Source organism: Cuculus canorus, chromosome 3, assembly GCF_017976375.1.
Source record: "Cuculus canorus isolate bCucCan1 chromosome 3, bCucCan1.pri, whole genome shotgun sequence".
In the NCBI taxonomy this organism is placed as follows: Eukaryota; Metazoa; Chordata; class Aves; order Cuculiformes; family Cuculidae; genus Cuculus; species Cuculus canorus.
Window position 1 is genome coordinate 63,515,153 of NC_071403.1, and position 10,811 is coordinate 63,525,963.

At 38.5% G+C, this 10,811-nt stretch overlaps 1 protein-coding gene across 1 annotated transcript in view; it reads left to right on the forward strand.

Moving 5' to 3' along the window:
- Positions 1–8,399, forward strand: part of MTR (5-methyltetrahydrofolate-homocysteine methyltransferase) — a 53,593-nt gene extending 45,194 nt beyond the window's left edge. Inside the window, exons 28-33 of the mRNA XM_054062869.1 lie at positions 1,487–1,642; positions 2,412–2,608; positions 3,583–3,783; positions 4,994–5,186; positions 5,939–6,051; positions 6,188–8,399. Coding sequence (XP_053918844.1) covers positions 1,487–1,642; positions 2,412–2,608; positions 3,583–3,783; positions 4,994–5,186; positions 5,939–6,051; positions 6,188–6,280 — 953 coding nt within the window. The 3' untranslated portion in view covers positions 6,281–8,399. The remainder of the gene's footprint in view (positions 1–1,486; positions 1,643–2,411; positions 2,609–3,582; positions 3,784–4,993; positions 5,187–5,938; positions 6,052–6,187) is intronic.
- The last annotated feature ends 2,412 nt before the right edge of the window (positions 8,400–10,811 follow it).

Genomic DNA, 10,811 nt, shown 5'->3' on the forward strand with positions numbered 1-10,811 from the left:
AACTGGTTGGATGGCCGGGCCCAGAGAGTGGTGGTAAATGGAGTTAACTCCAGCTGGAGGCCAGTTACAAGTGGGGTTCCTCAGGGCTCTTTACGGGGTCCAGCCCTGTTCAACATCTTTATCGATGACCTGGATGAAGACATTGAGTGCACCCTCAGCAAGCTTGCAGATGACGCTAAGCTGGGTGGAAGCGTGGATCTGGTGGAGGGTAGGGAGGCTCTGCAAGGGGATCTGAACAGGCTGGACTGCTGGGCTGAGACCAATGGGATGAGGTTTAACAAGGCCAAATGCCGGGTCCTGCACTTGGGGCACAACAACCCTATGCAGCGCTACAGACTGGGGGAAGAATGGCTGGAGAGCTGCACGGAAGAGAAGGACCTGGGGGTAATGGTTGGCAGCCGACTGAACATGAGCCAGCAGTGTGCCCAGGTGGCCAAGAAGGCCAACGGCATCTTGGCTTGTATCAGAAATGGGGTCACCAGCAGGTCCAGGGAGGTTATTCTCCCTCTGTACTCAGCACTGGTGAGACCGCACCTTGAATACTGTGTTCAGTTCTGGGCCCCTCACCACAAGAAGGATGTTGAGGCTCTGGAGCGTGTCCAGAGAAGAGCAACAAAGCTGGTGAGGGGGCCGGAGAACAAGTCTTATGAGGAGCGGCTGAGAGAGCTGGGGTTGTTTAGCCTGGAGAAGAGTAGGCTGAGGGGAGACCTTATTGCTCTCTACAACTACCTGAAAGGAGGTTGCATGAAAGGAGGTTGTGGAGAGGAGGGAGCTGGCATTTTCTCCCAAGTGACAGGGAACAGGACAAGGGGGAATGGCCTGAAGCTCCGCCAGGGGAGGTTCAGGCTGGATATCAGGAAAAAAAATTTCACAGAAAGGGTCGTTGGGCACGGGGATAGGCTGCCCAGGGAGGTGGTCGAGTTACCTTCCCTGGAGGTGTTTATAAAGGACGGGTGGACGAGGTGCTTAGGGGCATGGTTTAAGGGAGTGTTAGGAATGGTTGGACTTGATCCAGTGGGTCCCTTCCAACCTAGTGATTCTATGATTCTATATTAATTACTGTTCTACAGTAACATAGCACATAATATGTCTATGTATAGAGCTTTCGTGTTTACAAACATTGTTTTCTGCGCCCTTGAAACATGTTAGGTGTTGATAAGTTGTTTAGAGGGGTTTTTGGTCTTCGTTTGGCCAATGAGTTAAGAAGTCCAACAGCTGATAAGTTTTGATTTATATGAAAGAAAAAAGGGCTTTAAATATCCTAATTCACTTTATATGCCTTTTAAGCTTTTTTTTTTAAAAATCACATTGTAACTGTAGAATATGATATAACTTGGGAACAATGTGGCCATAGGAATTCTAAGGCAATTGCTTTGGAAGACGTCATTTGCACTGGTGGAGGCTCATGAGCATCAGTTATGCTGCACACGTAAGAGCAATATTAATTTATTCTTGTTATGTGATATTGTACTTCTGATTCCTACAGTTAAACCAAAATTTATTGGCACAAAGGTCTTTGAAGATTATGACCTGAAGAGCCTGGTAGAATACATTGACTGGAAGCCTTTCTTTGATGTCTGGCAACTTAGGGGAAAGTATCCCAACCGAGGATTCCCTAAAGTCTTTAATGATAAAACCGTAGGTGAGTATTGAAATTGCATTTACTTCATGTAAATAATCCTGACAGACCATAATGCTGCATTATGGTTCTGTATGTTTTGAAATACATAGAAGTAGTGAAAACACATGGAAACTTAATGTCACTGAAATAATTGCTGTAAAGCAACACTTACTGAATCAAGTGTTGGCATGTGAGGCTGGAAAACAAATGGGGAAAAATGCTTAATCTTCTTATTTAGAATTCACCTGCCAAAACAAAAGGAGATGTTTTAATGACAGAAAATAGCAACAGAACTGATTGGACTCGATGATCCAATGGGTCCTTTCCAACCTTGTGATTCTGTGATTCTGTAACTCTTGATTTATGTGTATCTCCGTTGTGGGTGAAGATGCAGAGAGGGCTTTGTCTCCTTTTAAGACTATTCAGTAGGACTTGAAATACGTGATGAAAACTGCAAGGGTGACACTGAAATCGATATTCCTGGTCTTTTCCACTGTGGCAGTGTAGGTCCACACACATGTACTGTGTTGCTCATTTTATTGTGTCCTCTGCCTCTACTAGAATAGTGTTGGCTGAAACGTGGGGTTTTCTTTTTTCAAGATATGTGTTGTTACAGCTGTGTAGACATAATGACGCTGCTACCTCTCTGTTTGCTGTTGCTGACAGATTGTTGCAGTCATGAGAGAATTTATGTGGAAAATGAAAAAGGAACCAATCTTCAGCAATTTTTAAGCCCTTTTAACCCGTTGTGAAAACATGCCTTTTCTATAGGGTTCTCTTTTTTTGATAGGTGAAGAAGCAAAGAGAGTTTATAATGATGCTCAAAATCTCCTGAAAACTTTGATTAATCAAAAGAAATTACAAGCCAGAGGAGTGGTTGGCTTCTGGCCAGCTCAAAGCGTTCAAGATGATATCTATTTATATGCTGTAGAAGAGGCAGTGGGATCTTCGGAACCAATAGCGAAATTTTATGGCTTGAGGCAACAGGTACAATGACAGAACATTTGTGAAATAAAGTGATTTTTTTTTTCTTGAATTCCGAGAATGTAACAGAAGTGCCTTATTAAAATCTGTGCAGAAAATGGTTGTGTAATCTGTCTGCAGTGGTTGTTTTGCTGTTTCTTTCAGTAATAACAAGATCTTGTTAGTATTGACCCAGGTATTTGTATTATAGTATTTGTAGTACTTTGAATTGTAGTAGTTGTCCAAAATGCTTCATAGATTTGACATCTTCTGATATGATGTGCGTTTTTTGTCTGTATTTTAATATTTAAGAAGACTTAAAACACTGTGCTGTGTAAATTCATCACATGGATCCTGTGTGCTAAATTAGAACCTAATGAACCTTAATTCTATAGTATCCCTGCCTTAGAGGAGAAATTCTGCTTGAATGTGTTAAAAGTTAAAACCACTTATAATTAAAATACCTGGAAAATAAAGCTCAGTGGAGATAAGTCATTTTGATAGTCTTAAATTTTATGTAAAATTCCCCATATGAAGAGGCAGTTTAGAATAGGTTAGTTTGCTGCTAATTCTGGTGGAGAATCATTATTTTAAGTATTCAAGCATGAATCATACTTATCTAGGTTTGCATATATTTTGATAAATGGAACATTTTCAAGATGCTCTCCATCTCCTTCTTACAACCTTCTGACTTGGCTTCTTTGTAGTTCACATATTCAGAGTCATTTAACGTGGCAGAAGCGAGTTTAGCAAACACTTGAATTTCTGGAGTATGGTATTCTATGAGGATAGTCCTGTGCCAGTATTGCAGAACTGGACTAAGAAATACATGACTTCAAGTTTGTCTGTTCCAGTTCCCTGCAACGTATTATCTGTTGAGTGGAGATGCATCTAGTGTATCTTGACAATCCATGGCAGATGTTTATATAAACTCTTCTCTAATACTTACAATGTATTTTTTAATGTTCTGATTTATTGCACTGCTTTTGTTACTTTAGGCTGAAAAGGACTCTGCCTCCACAGATCCATATTACTGCCTCTCGGACTTCATTGCACCACTGGATTCTGGAATTTGTGACTACTTAGGCCTGTTTGCTGTGGCCTGCTTTGGTGTAGATGAGTTATGCAATGAATTTAGGAAACAGGATGATGAATACAACATCATAATGGTAAAGGCTCTTGGGGATCGATTAGCAGAGGTATGAGGTTTTATCATGTGTTTCCTTGCAAATTCTGTGACTGCACTTGATTTGCTTGACAAATTGCTGTTTCAAGTTTTAGCATAAACTTAAGCTGTTGCCTGTAATGTATGCTCTGCATTAAATCTGAAAGGGGAGTAGTTCTACTGAAATTGTCTTGAGAGTCCTCTTCAGAGACAGAGAAGGCTCAGCTATCCATACCTTCCAGCTGCAAAAGAGTCTGTGAGCTCTTTATGAGGGTTTTGATGATTGATAGAATTCAGTAGATTTTAAAACAAGACTGTTTATAAATAAGTATTTTTTTAAAATTTTGTTTTATCTACATGAATATATGTTTGGACCCAGGTATGACCTGCTGATTATGTTCTTGAATTGCAGACATGCCTTCTGCTGGGTACAAGGGTACAAATCTTTTGACTTAATGTGTGTCAGCCTTAGACAGACATGCTTTTACAGCTCTAACTGAAGTGGTTTAGAAAATGCCAACCCTTCTCATTTCCCCCTTTATTCCCATCTGCCTGCCCTCATGCTTACAGCTGGGTAACTGTGTTAAACTTACAGCAGCTTCCGTGCAATGCACATGAAGTAAGCTCTACTTGTATGTTTCAAGCAATAACAGAGTTTCAGAAATTATTTTTAGATGCCATCTGAAGATATTTACTGAAGTGGAAACTTCTTCTGAAGGCAACCAGTGCTGGCAATATAGTGTAGGCTGTAAAAGAAGTGAAGAAAAGCTGTTGCCCACTTTCAGCTAATGGAAAGGTCCTCTGCTGAAAAGAGCAATGGCACGCACATACAGCTGATACTGTCATAAATACAAGAATGATGTGGCCTTCTGTAGTTAAACCTGGATGAGATGTCCACGTAGTCAAGACCTACTGACTTTAGTGCTTTAATGATGTATCACTACCATAGACTAATGAATTTCATCTTTTCTGGCTACTTGTCTGCATCTTTACCTCATTGAGTATGTAGGATTTTTAAAGCAAGACATCCCCAAAAACCCCAACCTTTGTCTACCAATAAGAAAAAACTAAACCACTTGAATTAGCAAAATAAGTATTGTGTGTGTATTTTAACACTATCAAATAGCTCAGCTATGTTAAGAGCTCCTTTAAAAATTAAAACGAGAATGGGGAGAAAGTCATTAGCTATTGCATCAGTCTGCACAAATTAAAATAAAAGTAAAATCTTTGTACTCTCTTCCAAGGCATTTGCTGAGGAGCTCCATGAAAGAGTTCGAAGGGAATTCTGGGCTTACTGTAGTACTGAACAGCTAGATCTCTCTGACCTACGCAGAAATAAATATGAAGGAATTCGTCCTGCCCCTGGATATCCAAGCCAACCTGACCATACAGAAAAACTCACCATGTGGAAACTTGCAAACATTGAGGAAACAACAGGTACCTCTGTCTGCTCTACTGAGATTCTTAAACTGGTTTTATGTGAATGAAAGGTTGAAATGCCAACAAAACAGTAAACTGGGTAGTGCATAGCAATATTAAAAAACAAACTGAAGTGGTTCTGGGAATTGCTGTCTTCCACTTTTCATTGCCATTTTTATTTTGCCTCATTTAAGGAAGCATTTGCAAAATATTTCCAGTGCTTCTGGTGAAAGAGTTATGTCCCTAATTAGCAGAGTGCGTGCAGACAGGGTTCTGCTGCACAGAGAAAAAATCTAGCGTCCTTATGGTTGCAAGAAGACGTTCTAGACATAAACAGGAAAAAGTCAATTCAGCAGTGTATTTCCTGGTCCACAAAATATTTGAGATGGTAACTCTTAAAAAAGCAATGAATTCCATTTGTTTTCCTAAGACATTTTACATGTCAGATGTTTCACTGCTGCTTCTACAATTCTAAAAATTCCTTTCTGTGTTTCAAAACCTCTTGTTACCCGTTTTATTTGTCAAAGTGTCCCAAGTTTTTTTCTGTCACACTATACACATTACTCTACAGTAATACTGTAATGAAAGTCTGCAGGATATTTAAAGCTATGTGATTTTTTTTAATAGATCACAAGTGGAAAACAGTTACTGTTTTAGTTCATCTGTAAGCTTCTTGGTTTTTGAGTTTGCCTAAAGCTGCCCAACAAAAAAAAAGGCTTTGGATTTATGCTTATTTATCAATTCAGAAAATTTTTCATTTTCTTTTCCAGGAATTGGTTTAACTGAATCACTAGCAATGATACCTGCTTCTGCAGTTTCTGGCCTCTACTTTTCCAGTTCCAAATCCAAATATTTTGCTGTTGGCAAGATATGTAAAGATCAGGTAACTTGCACTGTCCGTTGTGGTAATGTTACAGCATTCAAAAAACATCTAATGAAAAAACCTAATGAAAAAAATACTGTAAAAAAGAAAAGCTTGAAATTCAAGATTATCATCAATTTTTGTGGTTCTTCTGCAGGTTGAGGATTATGCACGGAGGAAAAACTTGTCTGTGGCAGAGGTGGAGAAATGGCTGGGACCCATTTTGGCATATGATACTGAATATCTGTGACACTTGTGTGTGAATATTTCCTTTCGATGGCCAGAAGGAACAAGCAAATAATTCTGACTGAAAACAGCTTTCTCCCATCCATCCCAATAGCTTCTCTGTTTGCTTTTAGTTTTTGATCAAGAAACTTATATTTCAGATTTGCCCTGTGCTCATTGCTTGGGACCATGAATGCATTGCAGATCTCATGGGCATAGTGATATGCTTTTATTTATTTTTATTTCTTGCACAAGTACTCCGGCAGAGAGCTAGCTGTAGGGTGAGATGTGGAAGCTGCAAAGCCTTCCTGTCCAGAGAAAGGCTTTGAAATAAGTGGCCAGAATTTCTAGCCCATTGGCTGGGGATATACACAGAGCAGAATTTGACTTTTGTTATTTCAATGTTTTGGCGTGTCCAGGTGCAGAAATGCAATGTGATTTTTATGTAAAGTCAGCAAAGGTTTTACAATGAGCAATCAAGAACAACTGCAGTACAACAGACCTCCTTATTTGAAAGGTCTTGTTATTGGGAACACATGTTGGTCTCTCTGGATTATGTCAGGTTTCTAATTTACTTTGTGATTATGATTGTGGTTAGAACTATCAAAATAATACAATGTACTGGAACAATATCACGGATACTATATTATGACAGAACATGAGATGACTGAGCCCATAGACTCGTCTTCTCATGCTTCGTCTTCTTTCAGCAAGCCACAATCTTACTCTGTATGAAGGGTAATGGCGCTTCCTGCAGTACAGGTAAGTTCTGAGGCTTAATTTGTACTTAAGCAATCATTTTTATGTGAAGAATAGGCGAGAAGTATAATTGTTACTATAGACATACTGAAAGCTTGGAGCTGATTACAAACTCTTCAAGCTTCTGGACACTTGAATTTTAAAAACAAATAGTAGCAAAACTATCACAAGTAACAGTTAATACCGTAGACTCATTCTTCAGACTTAACTCTTGAGTTAGCTAACTGTTCATAGCTTTTAATAACCTCTGGAAGGTGCCTCAGGTATTATTTAAATGCTAATTTAGTAAAATATTATGACAGAAAACCCTCATTTTTCTTGTCTCTAATTGTAAAGAAAAGACCAATATTATAAAGAGAATGTTCTTTTAAATAGTTTATCTGTAATCTATTAATAGCTATATAATTTTTGTAATGTCTTCATCTGACTTTGTGCTAAAAGAATCATCTTGTATCAACAGTTTAATAAAGGTTAAGCTGTCAATGATGTTATCCTATTAGAATCCTTTAAATGGCAATAATAAAATGTGTGCAATAGTCTGAACGATAATGTCAAAATTAATATGCACATTGTACCATGAATCTGAAAGTATAAAGGTTGCTATGGGGTTTGTAAAGTAGTTGAGAGTGTTCTTAACGGAATGTTTTAGAATGTCTCATCCTTTAATGACTTACAAAAATAATCTCTAAATGGATCTCTCTCTCCCCCTTCCCCATCTGTAGGGACTTGAGACATGTCCTTGTTGATCAGCTGATTCCTGTAGCTGGAATGGTTCCTCAGCAGAATGCTCTTTTAGATTGCCAGAAAAAAAAAAAGAAAAATATCTTTTATCAGGGAAAACTTGCTCCTGAAATATGTGGCCTATAAAAGTTTAAGTCTTCTTTGTTTTCTTTTTGATATTTTGATACCTACACTGTTGCAAATCAATTTAATGCTTGGAATATTAAATTATATTACTAATGCAGAGTGCCTTATTAGACTGAAATTTGGAGTGTGTGAATGAGGTCAAAGTTTGACTTGTACAGCTTGGTTTATTTATTTATTTCCCTGAAATCAGTAGCTCATAGTTCAGCGAGTACAGCTTTCATAGACTCAGACTGATGGAGCAGGAGGTGCACAGCTGTATAACAGTGGTGGTGTTACCTTGTGTACAAGCAAAGGGTTTCAATTAGTGTGCAATTACTTTGTCCCTTCACACATGGCGCTATACACTGATAAAGTTCATCTTTGCCTGCAAAGCTTGTAGTAAGAACCTGTTGGGAAGGATTACTCATTGTAATAATGTGAATGTTTTTGCCCAGGACAGTTTCTTTAGAAGTTTGTTAATTTAAATTGTCGGTTGACACGTTGGATGTGACTGGGAATAAACTTAATTTTTCTCTCCATGACAATAGTAAAGTATAAAGAAGAAAGGTTTCATAGTTCTACCGGGTAAGACTATTTCACTTCATGAAACTGTAATGAAAAGACACGGTAGGAATATACCTCTTCAAAGTGATGAAATGAAGTGGATACCGTCCAGGAAAGACAGACAGTTCTAAAATGCATAAAAGATTTTTTTGTGGTGCTTTTCTAAGTACTACTGACAAAGGTACAAGATGTAAGAGGTGATGAAAAATTAAAAATGCTTTGTAAACAATTCTGGTTTAATTCTTGTGAATAATTTACTTTGAATACTGATGTGGGGTTTTTTTTTCCTGTAAGTCAGGCCAGCAGCCTGGAGATCAAGTTTTGAGGCACATATTTTAATTTATGGGTGTCAGAAGAGATTAGTATCCCTAAACTTGCCTCTCAATTCTGAGGTCTATTTGCTAATCCTGGGAAAATTGCAGCGCATTTTTTTTGAGATGGGGGTGCTACCATAGGGTCAGATAGTTCCTTAAAAAAAAAACCCCAAACCTCACATTTATTTGTGCTAGTATTTGAGTCTTTTCAACAGCTTTCTGGTGAAATTTTGAGTCTTCTGCTTCCTTGTTCAGCAACATAAATGTCGGTACACCCTTTCAGTTCATGTCTGTTCTTTAAAACGTGAGGAATGCCCAGAAATTGTGAGGAATGGTGAGTGGCCTTTGAGGACAGAAATATTAACTTTTACAAGTCTTGCTATTTAGAAAAGGGCTCGTTTGCTGGGTTTCATGAAATTCTCTTTGAAATCTTTAGCTGAGTTACCTGAATGTGCCATGAAAAAGTGGATTCAGGTCTTAAAAAGAGTTTGAAGAGCAAGAAAAGTAACTTCATTAATTAGTTCAGGAGGGTCGTTCCATACAGTAACAGCAGCACGTGTTCTCAGTCACTGGAGAAATAATTCCTGTGTCCTCAATTATCATAGCTGTGTAATGGCAAAGCCTGTTCAACCCCTCTACAAAGTTATTTTGTTTGATTGCCAGGCTTCTGTAGGTGCCAGTTTTCAAATGAATATAGGGTGCAAGCAAGATAGAAACTTGTTTATCCTGCTTTCACACATAATTTGTAAGCTGTCTGGTGAAAGGCAGAACCGAAATCCAAAGCTTCCATGTTCTTTTGTTCTATTAATACCACCATGGCTGAGTATCCCAAGATTTTTGACCATGCCGCATGCCTGATATAAATAGCTGTGCAAGTAGAACTCGGTCGAGATTACCAAACTTGGCGGTTTGAGGTTTTTGTTTCAACTTGAACCAGGATGTTAAAAGCGAGCTGATAAATATCCTTGCTAGCCCGTGCCTTAAAGCCTCCAATCAACTAATGGAGAGTGTTCTCATGCCAGGAAGGTCTCTGCCATTCCGTCCTACGGAAAGAGCATGAAACAAGTGGAGGTGGAGTGGAAAATCAGGCTTACCCCATCTTAGTTCTTAGCTTATGGTCTTGTCTGCTGCATCTGCCTGTGAAATTAGCCTCCTCTTCCTCCTTTCCCCTCCAGCAGCCCCTCTTACCTGCATGTTAGGCTTCCCTGTAGGTTCTGCCAAAATGGAATTGTAAGAGTTTTAAAATAAGTCTTGACTAAGTCTGAATTAGTTAGCTTTTCCAGGAAGGGGAATTTTTGCCTAGCAAGCATTGGACAACATTAATAAAAAATGGTGCTAATAGCTCTGTGTATACGTGCTATAAGGCTTTGATGTTGTTCATAACAGCTCACTTAAGATGCTTAACTGCATCTTTTTTTTTTTTTAATCTGGTTGTTTTCACCTAGAAAGCAAAGCCAAAATATGTGTTAATTTTATCCTTTGTTGCTGTACAGTTTTAACCCCACAATTATTAATATGCTAATAATAACAAGCTAATAATAATATTATATAAAATGAATATAACTTTCAACTGAAGTACTTCAATTGTCCAAATTGTTAAGATGAAGTAGAGAGTTTATCTTTGCCTTGCTGTTATAAACATGCTTTAAAATTCTTGAGATAGTTGATGACTTACAGAATCATCGAATAGAATCATAGAATTAGTTGGGTTGGAAGGGACCTTGAAGAGAATCCAGTTTCAATCTCGCTGCCATGGGCAGGGACACCCGCCACTGAACGAGATTGCTCAAAGCCCCATCCAACCTGGCCACCTTAATTATTTTGTGATGAAAAAATGTATCTTAAATACAAACTCAGGTGACAAAGCAGTAATCATTAGTAAAAGGCTTTATCACTGCTGCCTAGAAATAGCTGATCAAATGATCTAGTTACGAGACTGAAAGGTTTGCTGCACTACTTGAATAAATTTCTTTGCATATAGGATTACCTGCATGTAACAAAAGCGGCTGGAGTGGTGTGGGTAACTTAATTTCAGAAGAACTGACAATTCTTTAGGGGGTAGCTGGAAGATTG